An 18,695-nucleotide genomic window follows, 5' to 3' on the forward strand; every position below is an offset into this window, starting at 1 on the left:
CACCTGCGGGATTGTCAGAAGGGGGAGGGAGGGGGGTGCTCAGAAGTATTTATGTCTGTAATAAAGCCCTTTTGTAGGGAAGAACTCATTCTGATTGGCTGGGCCTGGCTCCCCAGTGGGTTGGCCTGGCTCCCAAGTGGGTGGGCCTATGCCCTCCCAGGCCCAGGCCCACCCATGGCTGCGCCCCTGCCCAGTCATGTGAAATCCATAGATTAGGGCCTAATGAATTTATTAATGAAAACATGGCTAAATACCAATACATAGAAAATGTCCTATGTCGTTATCTTCAGAGCCTAGGCACATTTTTGGATGGAATCAGTGCAGTTCATCCTCCTTTCACCAGACCATATTTCTGGTGCTCCTAAATGTTATGCAGTGCTTACATTAATGTTCTTTCTTCAAATTTAAGAAATCAGCTTTCTGAGTATCTTTGTAGGGCTATTTTAAGCACAATCCATACAGATAATATTTTTCTTAATTCCAGCTATAATAATAAAATATCGGAAGAAATCAGTTATCTGTATGGATAAAATCAGAAACGTATCAGTTTTTTTAAAAACATATCGGTCGGGCTCTATGTATGAGTATTCCTGTATGATGTGCATGGTTTGGTTGTGTTTTATTTGGCAAGGGGGGTGTGGTATGTGCATCAAATTGATCTAAGTAGTATATCAAAACATAGATTTTGCTATGTTATTACATAATTGTTTGAAGTTGTTACTTTATTCATTAAAAAAGTTGTTACTCACCAGTTAATGTAATAACCACCAATTAATGTAATAACTTATTACATTTAGCGGAAACCGTTATTACCTTTACTGCTCACCATTGTATTACGTTTACCGGCAAGTTATTACATTTACCGGGTTTATGACATAAAAAAATCGAAAAAGTTATTACAAATAGAAAAGCTATTACATTTACCGGTGTTATTACATTCACTGTTGTTACACAGGTACATTATGGGACACAGGTCAGGTCACTATCTGGGATCTTTTTGGGGAGAAATTGGTGCGACCAGTGGAAAAGGTTAGTCTAGAGCCGTGTGTGTGTGTGTGCGCGCGGGTTCCTGTGTGCGTGGTTGCGTGCTTGCTGAAGAGTTTGCATGAGTCCATAAATTTACCCTTCAACACACAGACACAGTCACCCGTCCCTGTAGGCTGTGGTCTATTTCAGCCACATAGCTTGCAATGCTAGGAGTGTGGCTCAGTCACAGTCGGGCAAAAGAGAGGAGACCCAGGCAGACAGACCCAGTGAGTGGTTCTGACAGTAGGCCGCGGGCCCTCCTCAGGGCCAGGACAGGGTCCAGGACACACACACATACACCAGGGTTTCTGTTAGAAAAATGTGGCACCGGACAACGTGACCGGCAAGATTTTAATTTACTTGACTAATTTATGGGACACCCATATTCGTAACCCATTATGGCGTCCACGCATGGTACTCTGAATGACAGAAATTGTAATTATGGTAATGAATCTTAACAGAATAGAAATTAGCCTGTAAATTTGTAATAAAATGAAGTAGATGTCAGTAGCTGAGTGTAGATGTGGTGAGGAAATCAAGCGCAGGAAACACGGGCGTACGTCAACAGACTTTAGTGAACAAAAGGCAGCACCAAACAGGCGAACAGCCAACCCAACCAGGAGGCAAAATACAAAATACGCACAACACACACAGTGCGTAAAATGAAGAACGCGCACACAGTGCGGACTCACGGAAAAACAACACACGAGAGTAAATACAACAAGAGCAACAGCTTGACAATAAACAATACCACATAACACCTGCCCCCACACACGAAAACTAAATAGGCAACCAAATCAAACACTAACAAGGGACAGGTGTACAAACAGACAAAACCAAACAAACATGAAACATCGAACGGTGGCAGCTAGTACTCCGGGGACGACGACCGCCGAAGCCTGCCCGAACAAGGAGGAGGAGCAGCCTCGGCCGAAACCGTGACAGTAGAACGATGTTCTTATACCAACATGACCGGTTTTATTGAAAAGAAAAATATTGCCGTTGCGTCTTCATGCCTGCTATAAATTATAAATGAATATCATTTAAAAAAGAAAAAAACATTTAGGGACACCCATATTCGTAAGGTATCGCCTACACAGTAATAAAACACAACTTCAAAATGTTATATTTTTATAATATAATTTGCGAATGACCGGTCATATAGGCTATTTGTATACACATTTTAATTAATAAATAACAAAACACAGCTGTTTTCAAATACAATCTATGCATCTCTAATTTAATTTAGCCTTGGCATGAATATTGTAATTAATAAATAACTAAACATGGCTGTCTACGAACACAATAATTCACCTCTAGATTACTTGTTTTTGCGGCGGACCTTGGCCTGCTCAAAGTGAGCCGCTGCTGTTGGGAAGTCAAAACTTGCGATGTGCATCAGCCTCGTTACTTTGTCCTCAAAAAGGTGCGATTTTGGAGACACAATCTTCACAATTTTTTCCCAGTTGCGGTACACTTTTCTGAAGTCCTTTATAATACATAATGTACACTGAGTATACAAAACATTAGGAACACCTTCCTAATATTGAGTTGCACCCCCTTTTGGCCTCAGAAAAGCCTCAATTTGTCTGGGCAAGGACTCTACAAGGTATCGAACGCGTTCCAAAGGGATGCTGGCCCATGTTGACCCCAATGCTTCCCACAGTTGTGTCAAGTTGGCTGGATGTCTTTTGGGTGGTGGACCGTTCTTGATACACACAGGAAAGTGTTGAGAGTGAAAAATTCAGCAGCGTTGCAGTTCTCGACACACTCAAACCGGTGCACCTGGCACCACTACCATACCCTGTTCAAAGGCACTTAAATATTTTGTCTTGCCCATTCACCCTCTGAATGGCACACATACACAATCCATGTCTCAATTATCTCAAGGCTTAAAAATCCTTCTTTAACTGGTCTCCTCCCCTTCATCTACATTGATTGAAGTGGATTTAACAGGTGACATTAATAAGGGATCATAGTTTTCACCTGGTCAGTCTACGTCATGGAAAGAGCAGGTGTTCCTAATGTTTTGTACACTCAGTGTATGAAATTTAGCAGACACTTTTATCCAAAGCAACTTACAGTCATGCATGCATACACCTCGCAGTGTTGAACTATAATCCACTGTATCCATGAAGTGCTGTGATCATCGGTAATTCATCTTGGGGCATCGATCATCGGCACAGGGTTGGCAGATGTCGTTTTTTTTTTACAGCCATTAATGTCACGTTAGTGTATGTGTGTGTGCGCTCGTGCCTACTTGTGCATATGTGCCGTGTGCTATGCTGTGTCCAACTGTGAGCATGTTTTCTATTCACTCCCCAAAGGAGCGACCTCACTGTGTTGTAGAGCAGCTGTGTGTCATATAATATGCGTCATGTGAGTTTCCTGCATGTATCCTGTGTCCCTCTCTAACCAATTCTCTGTTCCCCTCTAGGAGCGTCCCCGCAGTGCAGTAGACCAGCTGTGTGGTGGGGCTGTGGAGAAGGAGAGTGGCAGGCCCAGGATGAGTGTAGAGGAACAGCTGGAGAGAATCAGGAGACACCAACAGGGGGCGCTAAGAGAGAAGAAGAAGGGGCTTCACATCCTGGGGACCAACAGCCCACAGCAGGGACAGCTAGGCCCGCAGGAGAACACACACAGCCATCCACACAGTCACAGGAACACACCAACACCCTCACGAAGCCCCTCGTTCACCAAGAAGAACCCATTCCATAGCCTGCAGGTAGGTAGATGCTCCAGAAGGCACACCAGAGCACTATATAAGCATACATATCTGACCTGAGCTCCAGGTTGGTTCATACACCAAGGTTGTGTTCAGTAGGCACGAAACAGATGAAAACTTTCAGAAACAGAGACTTACTGAGACAGGGATGTATCTGAAACAGAGACGTATCTGAACTTGTCCAATAAGACATTGTCATCTTCCGTTGTAAAACAGTTTGCTATGTGTACCTTTATGAACACAACCCAGGGCTAATTTCATTTACTGTAATATATAGAATTTACAATCAAGAGTCATATGTCGTGTTCCAGAACTGTCGTCAGCGTGACGAGTTGATGAGCAGTGACATCCTGGAGCTGGAGGCGTCACTCAGAGAACAGGAAGTGGTCAGAGAGCAGGAGACGCCTGCCGAGGAGATAGCACGACTCAAAGAGGCCTCGCACACTGACCACTACAACATGGACAGAGAGGTAGGAAAGCGGGGGGGGGGGGGGACATTAATGTCTGTCGCCTGGTCCCAAATCACTCCCTTCCCCTTGGCCCTAAGATCTGTAGATCTGAAGGGTCTGGATTGGAATAAGCAGTGTAGTGGTGGAGCTTACACCATATCGATTCAACCTTACAGATCTACAATTATTGAAGGGTTACGGCCAAGGGGAAGGGGCAGAGAGGATATTTGAACAGGGCATAGTGTCTGTCATTATCATCTGCGGTATCATCTCTCTAACACCAACCCATTTTCTCTCCCTCTCTCTAGTTGTCAGTCCCTGAGAAGGTGTTGATTCCAGAGCGTTATGTAGAGTCAGATCCAGAGGAGGCTCTCAGCCCAGAGCAGGAGGCTGACAAACAGAAGAAAGTGGACCGCATTAAAGCCCTTATCGCCAAAAACAGGTACTTTTCATGTTGTCCTTTAGTTTGGTTGCAGGTACTATGGTGGATGCACATCCAGACCAACAAAGTACAGTTCGGCTCAGCTTGGCTCAGTAGTTTCAAAAGGGTATTACTGTGGTAATGAAAAGCGACCTATGACTCAACCACATGTACTTATCTTTCCCAGGCATCTGAATCAGCCTGTGAAAGGTCATTTATTACAGCTGGTCAGGACTGGTGTTTACCAGTGTACAGGATACAGCAAATACTGTATACAGTGTACAAAGACAGTTCTGTGTAACATTCTACATTCTAAATGTCAGACACCAGACATTATTTGTATGAAAAAGACTTTGTCCTGTGCCGGGGTAATTGTTTTGCGGAACAACCAATTTGAAGTGTGCGTGCGTAACAACAACATCCTGTGTGGCTCAGCTCTTGGTAAAATGGGAAAAGTTGTGGCTGTGGGTTCAATCCCAATGTACTCACTATACTTTGTCGCTTTGGATAAAACAGTCAGCTAAATGCCATATGTCTCTCCAGTATGCAGAATGTGCTCTCACCTCCCGGTGTGGTGCTGAGCCCAGAGGAGGAGGCTGATGAGGAGGCTACAGCTCACGAGCAGGAGAAGATGATCAACATCTCCTATGAACTGGCTGCTGAGGCTTCCAAACGCAGCAAGCTGGTCGCAGGTACAGCACAGAATGGGTGGAGGTAGAGCAGGACCAACCAAACTAATAGTGACAAAGATGGTGGAGATTACTTGGAAAGACCTTGTCGTATGGACATTGATTTATTCACATATTCACATAACAGAATTCATTTGATTTGTATAACATTTATTTTCTTTACTTGTTTTGTCATTCATTAACTTCCCACAACTTGTTTGTTTTTGCCATTGTGTGTGATCGTGTGTGTGGTCCATGTGTGTTCTGTGTGGTCCATGTGTGTTCTGTGTGGTCCATGTGTGTTCTGTGTGGTCCATGTGTGTTCTGTGTGGTCCTGTGTGGTTTGCAGTGCGCAGCTTGTCCTCCTCACCTCCTCCTGAGCTCCAACCGTCCTCATCTCCACCTCCTAACACACAACCACCACCTCAGCTCACTGATGGGTCCCACTTCATGTGTGTGTAATAGGAGTTGCATCAATAAGTGCGTGTAGTATCGCCCGTAAGAGCCTCCCTCTCTACACAGCCTCTCCTCTCTGTTCAGACTCTCTGTTCCAGCTCTCTCTACACTTGCCGCCTCTCAGGCTTTCAATTGCTGTCAACATTTTGGACAGAAATCTTTCCCCCTTTTCTCTCTCTCTGTCTGACCTGTCTCTCTCTCCCTCTCTTTTTTCTCTCCCTCTCTTTTTAGCCCAGGCCCTGGCGTCAATGAAGACCTACAGGTGAGAGATGTGACAACAGAGAGATGAGGAGGCTCCTGTTTGCTGTAAAGAAGACCTCTACACAAGGACATGATACACCCAGCACAAAGTGCAGACCAAAAGAACTGTACTGGACAGACAGATTAATGGACCACGCCATGCGCTGGGCCTTACATGCTGTCTGCTCAATCTATGCCTCACTGTGACATCACATCCTCCTGTGCCATGGCGTCACTTCATGTGATGTCATCACCCTTTGACGTCATCGCCACCACAACCTCCCCCCTCCCTCTCTTCCCCCATGGGATCACAACTTTGCAACAAAAATACAATAATAAGACATTGATACTGTTGGTTGCTGTTAGAGTAGTTTGTTTGAATATGGCTGATGTGTGTGTCAAGAGTATATGGACTGAAACCTGCTGTGATGATGATGTCATACACACACACACACACACCGTTACGCCATTGATTCTTTCATAGTTTAAGAGTTCGACTGTTCAGCATTGTTTTATAACTCTTATTGCATTTTAGTTCATATTTTAGTTCATATTGAGTTTTTATTCATTTTAGTTCTGTTTTTAAAATGTATTTTTCATCACACAAAAACAACACTGCATAGTAATTCAATCCCAGTGTACAAACCATTTCTGTTTTATATGTAAAAGTATAAATACAGTGGGGGAAAAAAGTATTTAGTCAGCCACCAATTGTGCAAGTTCTCCCACTTAAAAAGATGAGAGAGGCCTGTAATTTTCATCATAGATACACGTCAACTATGACAGACAAATTGAGGAGAAAAAATCCAGAAAATCACATTGTAGGATTTTAAATGAATTTATTTGCAAATTATGGTGGAAAATAAGTATTTGGTCACCTACAAACAAGCAATATTTCTGGCTCTCACAGACCTGTAACTTCTTCTTTAAGAGGCTCCTCTGTCCTCCACTCGTTACCTGTATTAATGGCACCTGTTTAAACTTGTTATCAGTATAAAAGACACCTGTCCACAACCTCAAACAGTCACACTCCAAACTCCACTATGGCCAAGACCAAAGAGCTGTCAAAGGACACCAGAAACAAAATTGTAGACCTGCACCAGGCTGGGAAGACTGAATCTGCAATAGGTAAGCAGCTTGGTTTGAAGAAATCAACTGTGGGAGCAATTATTAGGAAATGGAAGACATACAAGACCACTGATAATCTCCCTCGATCTGGGGCTCCACGCAAGGTCTCACCCCGTGGGGTCAAAATGATCACAAGAACGGTGAGCAAAAATCCCAGAACCACACGGGGGGACCTAGTGAATGACCTGCAGAGAGCTGGGACCAAAGTAACAAAGCCTACCATCAGTAACACACTACGCCGCCAGGGACTCAAATCCTGCAGTGCCAGACGTGTCCCCCTGCTTAAGCCAGTACATGTCCAGGCCCGTTTGAAGTTTGCTAGAGTGCATTTGGATGATCCAGAAGAGGATTGGGAGAATGTTATATGGTCAGATGAAACCAAAATATAACTTTTTGGTAAAAACTCAACTCGTCGTGTTTGGAGGACAAAGAATGCTGAGTTGCATCCAAAGAACACCATACCTACTGTGAAGCATGGGGGTGGAAACATCATGCTTTGGGGCTGTTTTTCTGCAAAGGGACCAGGACGACTGATCTGTGTAAAGGAAAGAATGAATGGGGCCATGTATCGTGAGATATTGAGTGAAAACCTCCTTCCATCAGCAAGGGCATTGAAGATGAAACGTGGCTGGGTCTTTCAGCATGACAATGATCCCAAACACACCGCCCGGGCAACGAAGGAGTGGCTTCGTAAGAAGCATTTCAAGGTCCTGGAGTGGCCTAGCCAATCTCCAGATCTCAACCCCATAGAAAATCTTTGGAGGGAGTTGAAAGTATGTGTTGCCCAGCGACAACCCCAAAACATCACTGCTCTAGAGGAGATCTGCATGGAGGAATGGGCCAAAATACCAGCAACAGTGTGTGAAAACCTTGTGAAGACTTACAGAAAATGTTTGACCTGTGTCATTGCCAACAAAGGGTATATAACAAAGTATTGAGAAACTTTTGTTATTGACCAAATACTTATTTTCCACCATAATTTGCAAATAAATTCATAAAAAATCCTACAATGTGATTTTCTGGATTGTATATAAGAAGAAAGAAATATAGTTGATTTATAATTCAAAGAAGGTGCCACTTTATTCCTACTGCAGAATAAGGATGTAACATTATTTTTCTGGTTGGTTGTAATTATATTTATAAGTCAGATTTTCTGCAGTTCCCTGTCTGTGTCCCAAATGGCACCATATTCCCTATGAAGTGCACTAATTTTGACCTGGGCCCTATGGGCTCTAGTCAAAGGTAGTGCACTATATTTATGTAGGGCATTACTTTTAATCAGGGTTCATAGAACTCCTGAAAAAGTAATGCACGATATAGGGAATAGTGTGCCATTTCAGACAAACACCATGTCGCGCTGTTGTTGCCGACACACGTGAATGTTTTGGCTTTAAAAAGAGATGCTTTGTTTAGTTTTTCTATTGCTGAGAAGAAAAGAGAATATATATTTTGACCAGATCCCTATGGGCCCTGGTCAAAATAAGTACACTATATAAGGAATAAGGGGCCATTTGAGACTCTCACACTTTTTCATTTTACAAAATGTAATTACCAAGAAGTTGTGTATATACACTGTACACGGTACGGAGGGATGAGATGGGAGGATGTAGGTTATACAGTGCATTCGGAAAGTATTCAGACGCCTTGACTTTTTCCACATTTTGTTACGTTACAGCCTTATTCTAAAATAGATTAAATTGTTTTTTCCCTCATCAATCTACACACAATACCCCATAATGACAAAGCAAAAACACATTTTTAGAAATGTTTGCAAATGTATTAAATATATATATATATATATATATATATATATATATATATATATATATATATATATATATATATATATATATATATATATACATATATATGTATTAAATATATATATATATATATATATATATATTTATTTATATATATATATATCACATTTAGATAACTATTCAGACCCTTTACTCAGTATTTTGTTGAAGCACCTTTGGCAGCGATTACAGCCTCGAGTCTTCTTCGGTATGACGCTACATGCTTGGCACACCTGTATTTGGGGAGTTTCTCCCATTCTTCCTTGCAGATCCTCTCAAGCTCTGTCAGGTTGGATGGGGAGCGTCACTGCACAGCTACTTGCAGGTCTCTCCAGAGATGTTCAATCGGGTTCAAGTCCGGGCTATGGCTGGGCCACTCATGGACATTCAGAGACTTGTCCCGAAGCCACTCCTGCGTTGTCTTGACTGTGTCCTGTTGGAAGGTAAACCTTCGCCCCAGTCTGAGGTCCTGAGCGCTCTGGAGAAGGTTTTCATCAAGGATCTCTCTGTACTTTGCTCCATTCATCTTTCCCTCGATCATGACTAGTCTCCCAGTCCCTGCCACTGAAAAACATCCCCACAGCATGTTGCTGCCACCACCATGCTTCACCGTAGGGATGGTGCCAGGTTTCCTCCAGACGTGACGCTTGGCATTCAGGCCAAAGAGTTCAATCTTGGTTTCATCAGACCAGAGAATCTTGTTTCTCATGGTCTGAGAGTCATTTAGGTGCCTTTTGGCAAACTCCAAGCGGGCTGTCATGTGCCTTTTACTGAGGAGTGGCTTCCGTCTGGCCACTCTACCATAATGGCCTGATTGGTGGAGTGCTGCAGAGATGGTTGTCCTTCTGGAAGGTTCTCCCATCTCCACAGAGGAACTCTGGAGCTCTGTCAGTGTGACCATCGGGTTCTTGGTCACCTCCCTGACCAAGGCCCTTCTCCCCCGATTGCTCAGTTTGGCCGGGCGGCCAGCTCTAGGAAAAGTCTTGGTGGTTCCAAACTTCTTCCATTTAAGAATGATGGAGGCCACTGTGTTCTTGGGGACCTTCAATGATGCAGAAATGTTTTGGTACCCTTCCCCAGATCTGTGCCTCGACATAATCCTGTCTCGGAGCTCTACAGACAATTCCTTCGACCTCATGGCTTGGTTTTTGCTCTGACATGCACTGTCAACTGTGGGACCTTATATAGACAGGTGTGTGCCTTTCCAAATCATGCCCAATCAATTGAATTTACCACAGGTGGAATCCAATCAAGTTGTAGAAACATCTCAAGGATGATCAATGGAAACAGGATGCACCTGAGCTCAATTTCGAGTCTCATAGCAAAGGGTCTAAGTACTTATGTAAATAAGGTATTTCAGTTTTTTATTTGTTAAGAAATTGCTAAAAAATCAAAAAACCTGTTTTCGCTTTGTCATTATGGAGTATTGTGTGTAGATTTGATGAGGAAAACATGAATTTAATCAATTTTAGAATAAGGCTGTGACGTAACAAAAGGTGGAAAAGGGGAAGGGGTCTGAATACTTTCCAAATGCACTGTACATCCATAACAGGCTACTATGTTATTATTAGAGTTGGAATATGAACATTTGCATATCATCTGTTTTATATAATGTTAAATAAATGTTGCTGTTATTACACAGTGGTGTTGTAGTGGTGGTTACTATCCTGTCATATAGAGTTGTATTGAAAATGTATAGTATGGACACCTAACTATTCTAACTGAGGGCTGTCAGACAATACAGAGTTGTATTGAACAATATATGCATATGTAGCACATGGGGATGTGAAACTTACTCCTCAGCCTTAAGTGTTCCGCTTGCATCGCCTCATTAGCTAGTTTTGAGGTGGCGTGATCGGCTAAGACGCTTGAGGAGGGCGGTCATGGGTTTGTGAGGTAGAGGTCTCGAGTTCGCGCCATGTATCGGCCGAATCGGGAGGAAGTGGTACTCGCTAAGCAAGCAGCGTGACGTCCTTTACACACAGATAGCGTTTTTCTACTTTCCATTTGCATGGAGAAAAATAAGAAACTCAAGCACAGGTGATCTTGGATGATCCATAAACAACTGAATGGATCTCACACCAATGCTGAAGTTGTGGCCTAAGAGGTAAAACTGCTACAGGAGACCATTATGAAGGTCTTCAAAGTGATCACAATATGCGTGTGCTTCCATAAGACTTTAAAGGAGATGTTGGTCGTTTTTACACTAGGCATATAACTATTGAATGACACTGGTATGATAAGGTGAAGTTCAAAGGAAGCTCCTAGAACGGTATGTTTAAAACTAGAGCAATGGCTCCCCCGTGTGGTCACTGATAAAAACACAGATCTGGACTGGCGGCTGCTACCTTTTTCTAGATCCGTGATTATAACCATTTGCAACTGAGATACAATTCTGCAATTGTCAGCAGCCTTGCAAACCCGTCGTGATTTCTCAGTGAATTAAAATATGACGTCACTATTTCTCTCCGCCCCGCTTCGCTTCCGTCCAATGTGTACACTACTCCAGTTGTGCGACATATGACGCTGTGCAGTATAGCAATAGCCGTGTGGCAATCGTGAAAGTAGCCATTGGTGTTCTGTAAAAATGGCTACCGATGCTTCTGAGTTGGAGACTCCCGCATTGAGCGAGGAAAACAGCGAAACGCTTACAGAAAAGACCGAAAAGGAAAAGAAGCAAGAGCCAAAAGCAGTGAAAGATGAGCTGGGTGATAGCTGCGTAGATGCACCACTGAAATTTGAGGAAGCGGTTGCGGAATGCGTGCAAGACAGAGAAGTAGGGGATGCGAAACCTGCTGCAGAGGAGGAGGCCGTGACTGTCGGAGCGGTAGCGGCTGCGGAATCCGTAGAGGTGGTGACAGTGGCAACAACAGTCGCAGCAGCAACAAGGGACGCGAATGATGACGTGGTGGTGGGATGCCAACATGCCAAATCAGAGGAAGATAGCCCGGTCCCGGAGCAACAGACTAGCCCGGCGGACGATGTTGATACTAGTGAGAATGTTGTTGACCGTACGGTAAAGGAAATAGAAATAAAACCAGAAGAAGAGGAGAGCCAGTTGCCTGTTATAGTGAGTTGCGTGAAAGGTAAAGCCACCAGTGAGGATGCCCCGGAGCCTGCGGAGGAGAAAACAAACACAGGAGGCGGGGAAAGCGGGGAGCTTGCGGTGGGGGACAAGAGGAGGACCAGTGTAGAAATGTCATCCTCGGACGGAGAGCCACTCAGCCGGATGGATTCAGAGGACAGGTTGGTTCTTCTAAGATCAGATGTCCAGACAAATATTGGCATCTGTTTTGATTCCACCCTCAACTAGTGCCCTAATCATATTGAGGAATGGGCGGCTACGAATACTACAAGATTAGTATTTCTGGGAAGGCGCTGGCGCATTCATGATCTAGTACATTGTATCCAGTGCCCTCTCTCCTATGTCACATCTTGTGCTAAAGAAATGTACTTATAAATGATTTGTGAAGCAAAAGCGGTTATGTAGGCTTCATTCAGGTGCGGACTTAGTGATTTGGAGGCCCCAGGCAGAGACCTGTTTTATAAGACATGTAAAACTGTCAAAATGTATTACCTTTTAATGTAAGTCTGAGCCCAGAGCTGTTTGGAGCCGGCTCGAAGGATATTGCAAACGCAGACTGAAAAGAGTTGAAATTCCCATCACTAGTAAAGTTCTTTGCATCGCCACATAGAAGACAAGGAGGCAGGAAAATAGATAAGAGGAGAGAGACTCTTTAAATTCATTTGATTTATTTGATATGATTAATAATATGAATACATATTATATTTATTGTCTGGTCCCCTCTTAGGATCCTCTTAAGTGCTGCTTGGTGTGTGTGTGTGCCACCTTGTGATTGAGGCTGCTGAGGTTTGCTGCCTGAGTGATGATCTTCATCAGGTCTGTGTCCTGTAGGGTTGGGCCATATCCAGATTTCCATACCGTGCCAGTGCCATTCCGGGATACACATTATTACCGGTAGTTCACACAAAGGGCGTTTTTTTTTTTCTCCAAACGAAACCCCCCCCCCCCCCCCCCCCCCCCCCCCCCAAAAATAAATAAATAAATAACTGAATATGCAGGTGAGCGCCTCTCCATCTAGCTGGGAGTCCTCCATCCCTCTACTTTGACTGAATCGAGTTATCCATCTATCTACACACACACATAAATAAGAGCCGAAAGGTGAAAACAATGTCAGGAGATGAAATAAGGACTTGAACCTAGTACCTAGGCAACACCCAGAGCAACCAAGCTTGCACTCCTTCCCAGGGTCATCGTCAGGATGCGATACACCTCGCCGCCAGACTGCCGCTTGACCCAATCACTGATCTCCTTCAAATCATTAGCCCTGCCCATCAGAGCTTTAGGCTGCACCCCATACTGCTTCTCCACCAGGTTAAAGTAGTCCTGCTTCAGGCAGAGTCCTGAAGAGTCACACACACACACAAGGGCAGTCCCTGACTAAAGAAAATCTTGGTCGACCAAAAGTAATCTGTTCTTTCGACCAATCGATTGGTGGAAAATGTTAAACGTGTATATACAATTTTCTGGGCCCTCAGAGTTTCCCGCGCCAGTGAGCTGTCGGCCATTTGCGTAAGGGATAAGAAGCAGTGCTTGACTTGGGCAGGAGCTCACCAGAGCTAATTACCGGCAACTGAAATGTTCTACTGCTTGAGCTCCTGTTCTTCTTATAGAATATTAGCTCAAAAGTATTCTGGAGCTCCTGCACCTAAATATAAACATTACCAGCACCCAAAATGAGTACCGGAACCTATTTCAGTCCAGTCCAAAACTCGTAAATGGAATGAAATAAACCGAAACTTGTTTCTCACAAGTGTAGCATAGGTTGTGCACTCTGCAAACAATGTTTCCACTCAGACAATGAGAATGGGAAGACTGGAATAATAATATTGAATGCATTAAAGTAATTACCGTAACCAAAGCAACAAACATTGTAGATTAGAATATATAGGACTTAACGGTAAATACTGGTGATATACTGTACCAGTCAAAAGTTTTAGAACACCTACAGTGGCTTGCGAAAATATTCACCCCCCTTGGCATTTTTCCAATTTTGTTGCCTTATAACCTGGAATTAAAATGGCTTTTTGGGGGGTTTGTATCATTTAATTTGCACAACATGCCTACCACTTTGAAGATGCAAAATACTTTTTTATTGTGAAACAAACAAAAAAGAAGACAAAAAAACAGAAATTGAGCATGCATAACTATTCACCCCCCCCCCCCCCCAAAGTCAATACTTTGTATAGCCACCTTTTGCAGCAATTACAGCTGCAAGTCTCTTGGGGTATGTCTCTATAAGCTTGGCACATCTAGCCACTGGGATTTTTGTCCTTCAAGTTGGATGGGTTCTGCTGGTGTACAGCAATCTTTAAGTCATACCACAGATTCTCAATTGGATTGGGGTCTGGGCTTTGACTAGGCCATTGCAAGACATTTAAATGTTTCCCCTTAAACCACTCAAGTGTTGCTTTAGCAGTATGCTTAGGGTCATTGTCCTGCTGGAAGGTGAACCTCCGTCCCAGTCTCAAATCTCTGGAAGACTGAAACAGGTTTCCCTCAAGAATGTCCCTGTATTTAGCGCCATCCATAATTCCTTCAATTCTGACCAGTTTCCCAGTCCCTGCCGATGGAAAAACATCCCCACAGCATGATGCTGCCACCACCATGCTTCACTGTGGGGATGGTGTTCTCGGGGTGATGAGAGGTGTTGGGTTTGCGCCAGACATTTTCCTTGATGGCCAAAAAGCTCAATTTTAGTCTCATCTGACCAGAGTACCTTCTTCCATATGTTTGGGGAGTCTCCCACATGCCTTTTGGCGAACACCAAAGTGTTTGCTTATTTCTTTCTTGAAGCAATGGCTTTTTTTCTGGCCACTCTTCAGTAAAGCCCAGCTCTGTGGAGTGTACGTCTTAAAGTGGTCCTATGGACAGATACTCCAATCTCCGCTGTGGAGCTTTGCAGCTCCTTCAGGGTTATCTTTGGTCTATTTGTTGCCTCTGATTAATGCCCTCCTTGCCTGGTCCGTGAGTTTTGGTGGGCAGCCCTATCTTGGCAGGTTTGTTGTGGTGCCATATAATTTCCATTTTTTAATAATGGATTAAATGGTGCTCTGTGGGATGTTCTAAGTTTCAGATTTTTTTTAATAACCCAGCCCTGATCTGTACTTCTCCACAACTTTGTCCCTGACCTGTTTGGAGAGCTCCTTGGTCTTCATGGTGCTGCTTGCTTGGTGGTGCCCCTTGCTTAGTGGTGTTGCAGACTCTGGGGCTTCAGAAAAGTCTATATGCTGAGATCATGTGACAGATCATGTGACACTTAGATTGCACACAGGTGGACTTTATTTAACTAATTATGGGACTTCTGAAGGTAATTGGTTTCACCATATCTTATTTAGGGCTTCATAGCAAAAGGGGTGAATACAATGCACGCACAACTTTTCCATAATTTATTTTTTAGAATTTTTTGAAACAAGTTATTTTTTTCCATTTCACTTCACCAATTTGGACTATTTTGTATATGTCCATTACATGAAATCCAAATAAAAATCAATTTTAAATTACAAAATAGGAAAAACGGCAAGGGGGATGAATACTTTTGTAAGGCACTGTGCTCATTCTATTGAGTTGATACTTCAAGTTATTATTTGGTATAACATTGGATGTAACTCCATGTCCTAATTTCTTTGTAGATGCCCTGTGATGTGGACACAGCCTCAGCATAATTTTTCTCCAGGGCGTGTGTTGTAAGTGTGGCTAAAGCCTCCAAAACTTCAGGCATTTGATACCGAAGAGCTTAACACTGTCTACACGACACTCCCATCTGGTTGTTGACAGATTCTTGACTGTGAAGTTGACATGCTCCTGCATTATCTCCCAATGAGGAGCTGAACAGGTGGTACAGCCTGAGGGTGCGACTCCCACATGGAACACATAGGGCCTTTTTGTTTATATCAAGCAGTCTTCATTGTACCCCCTTCCCCTGCATGTTGCTGCCGTTGTGGTATGACTGGCCACGGCAGTCAGATGTTCAGTTTGAATTTGTTCAGATTTTCTTTTTTAAAATCTCTAGCAGTCCCCTCCCAGTTGTATCGAGGACATCGATGAACCCCACTAAGTGCTCTTCAATAGCAACACCTTTGTTTTGCACACGGTGTACGATACGTAATGCCACTGACAGCTGTTCAGTATGGCTTATATCTGGCGTGCAGTCCATAGTGACGGCAAAGTATTTTGCCTTTTTGAATTTCTCACCATTGCCTCTATTGTTTTTTGTGCAATTAGAGCTATCAGTTCATTTAGGATACTCTTGCTAAGATAATGGTAACTTATTTCCTGATTTTCAAACTTTCTCAAATGTGACTTGTTTCAGGAAACTAGGCATATGTTGCGTGTCACTACTTCACAGGGGAGCCATTTGAACATAAACTTTTTTTTAAATCAAAATGTGTTTTTTGGCAGAAATGCCTTCTGGAACATGTGAACTTTAATGTGCCTTAATAACAAACGTGTATGCCATCTGTAAATATGAATACAATTGTTAAATTACGAGCCTAGTTGGTTTAGCCACAACAAAGACAGCAACCTTCTCGCTAGCCATGATTGGCTGAGATAATGAGTGGGCTGGACATGCCGATAGATGAGTTCGGATTGGTATGCCATGTAGCACGGTTCTGTCTATTTGAGCCGGTCAGTATGTGTAGGTAATCCTGTCTAAATAAAATATATTGCGTAGTAGAACTGCATAAGTGTTGCTCTACACTTTCTGGAGGACCGAGTTTTGAAATCAGTGGAATTAGAGTAAGGAGATGGAGAAAACACCTTTCTCCGGATTACATCTTCAAACTAAGGGAAACCATGGCATCTGTGACAGAGCGGGAGAAGCGTCCATCCATGTATACGGGAAGATAGTCTAGCTAGCTATATTTTCAGATATTATAAGCTTCTAATTTTGTCAGAAGGTCGTTTTCATTTCAAGTTAAAGTGTACTGTTAGCTAGCTAGCTAACGTTAGCTGGCTGGCTCTCTAACGTTACGTTTATGATCTGTGTAGTGATTTTATTTGTATCTCAGAGCCATTTGCTTTGCTAGTTATAGCCTAATTTTAGCTAGCTAACATTGAACCTGGTTGGTTGGCTACCTGCAGATTCATGCAGGGTAGTAACGTCATGAGTTGGAATTATGGTTCATTGTTTAGCTAGCTAGCTACATGTCTTAACAAAAGACCACTATGCATGTAACCATTTCAAAAGAAAGTTAATGATGTCACTGCGACAACTGTTGATAGACGTAGCTGGTAAATCCGCTCTGGCTACCTACTCCGATTTCAGAGCACTCTCGTTTGAGTGTGCCAGAGCGCAGAATAACTGACGAGTTTACAAACGCTCAACACCCGTTGAATATGGCTGGTGTCAGTAAATGGCAAGAAAGCGTCAGTTGTTGCCAGCAGCACAGTTGCAGTCACCAATGCTCTGGATAACATAAAAACAGCCTAACCAGCTCTGCTAGGGAGAGTAAAATGGTCAGAGTGAGCTGTTCTCTCATTTGTGTCTGGAAGTAGCTAGCAAGCTAGCCAACGTTGGCCAGTTAGCTTGGGTGCTTGACTGCTGTTGTTAGGACAGAACGCTAGGATCAACCCTTAAAGAGATGGGTGGGATTAAAGTTTAAGAGGTTGTGAACGATGCTAAATGGGTGTAGACAAATAAGAGCTCTCCAGTAGGTGTAACAAAACATTCAAAGGCCATTTTCTCAAAAGTGAGGTTACAAGTTTATCAACTTTCAAAGCAGAATTACTTTCCCATTGTTCCTCAAGTGTAGTGTATGATATACCATTTTCTAGCTCTGAGTCTCTACTCTTATCCAATGTAAAAAACACCATTTGAAATGTTGCTACATAAGACCAAATCGAGCCGGTCGGTCACAAATGTTCACTCATTACATGGTCTAATTGTGCCATTAACTCCACCTGCCCAAGGAAGTTGTCATTTCTAGGCTCATTAATATTCTGTAAGTGGCCTGGTTTCGTTCAGCCAAATGACAGACATTGGCAAGCAATATCCTCTAAACCATCTTCCAGTGCCATTAACTCCTGGTTGATTACATAAATGATTGTGCCTTTTGTCAATCTTTCCGCAAGGTAGCACCAACTCTCCATGTTTTGTAAATGCTCTGTACAACGCCCATGTACTTTCAAATTGGTCCTGATATTCTTCCAGTAACAAAACCCATCACTGTCTCTTTTCCCATAAATGCAACAACAAAAACAAAAATCTGCATCAGCTCTACTAGAATATACAAGCCATGTAATTTTGTCTCAGTTTTTCACAACTTTTTCATAGTTGTCACTACTAAATCTTCGAAGGGACTGGGGCCCCACTTCTAGGAAATGCAATATCTCTGATCTGTTTTGGCTCCTTTTTGACAAGATCACACCTCTGTTTGTCAGACAGCGCCTCCGGCCACAATGCTGCATCATCACTTAAACACACACGCTCTGTAGTAGGTCCACATGCTGATTGATATCTTTGTGACTCTGGAAGAGCAAGAGCTGGGGGTGAATCAGGCTCTGAATCCGATTTCTTGCTCTTGTTCGACATTAGTGACCGCTTTGCTGCTGCTAGTGCTAGCCAGTAGACAGTACTGATGATGATAAACCACCGACAGCAGCAGAGGCAGTAATGCTATTGGTTGAAGTGCTAGCTAGGCTAATGTTAGTGGTTGTTGAAGTGCTAGCTAGGCCTGGGCCTGTCTCTGTGCTCG

At 43.2% G+C, this 18,695-nt stretch overlaps 2 protein-coding genes across 4 annotated transcripts in view; both read left to right on the forward strand.

Moving 5' to 3' along the window:
• The window catches only part of LOC311137087 (pleckstrin homology domain-containing family A member 5-like), a gene marked incomplete at its 5' end in the record, with an annotated part of 210,062 nt that extends 204,275 nt beyond the window's left edge, over positions 1-5,787 (forward strand). The window contains 5 exons of the mRNA XM_084171419.1: positions 3,464-3,751; positions 4,063-4,221; positions 4,509-4,642; positions 5,165-5,313; positions 5,639-5,787. Coding sequence (XP_084027545.1) covers positions 3,464-3,751; positions 4,063-4,221; positions 4,509-4,642; positions 5,165-5,313; positions 5,639-5,751 — 843 coding nt within the window. The 3' untranslated portion in view covers positions 5,752-5,787. The remainder of the gene's footprint in view (positions 1-3,463; positions 3,752-4,062; positions 4,222-4,508; positions 4,643-5,164; positions 5,314-5,638) is intronic.
• Positions 5,788-11,488: 5,701 nt separating this feature from the next.
• LOC311136860 (zinc finger protein aebp2-like) overlaps positions 11,489-18,695 on the forward strand; it is a 62,532-nt gene continuing 55,325 nt past the window's right edge. For all 3 annotated transcript variants that reach the window (XM_084171159.1, XM_084171158.1, XM_084171160.1), the window contains exon 1: positions 11,489-12,161. In XM_084171159.1, coding sequence (XP_084027285.1) covers positions 11,503-12,161 — 659 coding nt within the window. In that variant the 5' untranslated portion in view covers positions 11,489-11,502. The remainder of the gene's footprint in view (positions 12,162-18,695) is intronic.

Source organism: Coregonus lavaretus, assembly GCF_964263955.1.
Source record: "Coregonus lavaretus genome assembly, chromosome: 11".
Lineage (NCBI taxonomy): Eukaryota > Metazoa > Chordata > Actinopteri > Salmoniformes > Salmonidae > Coregonus > Coregonus lavaretus.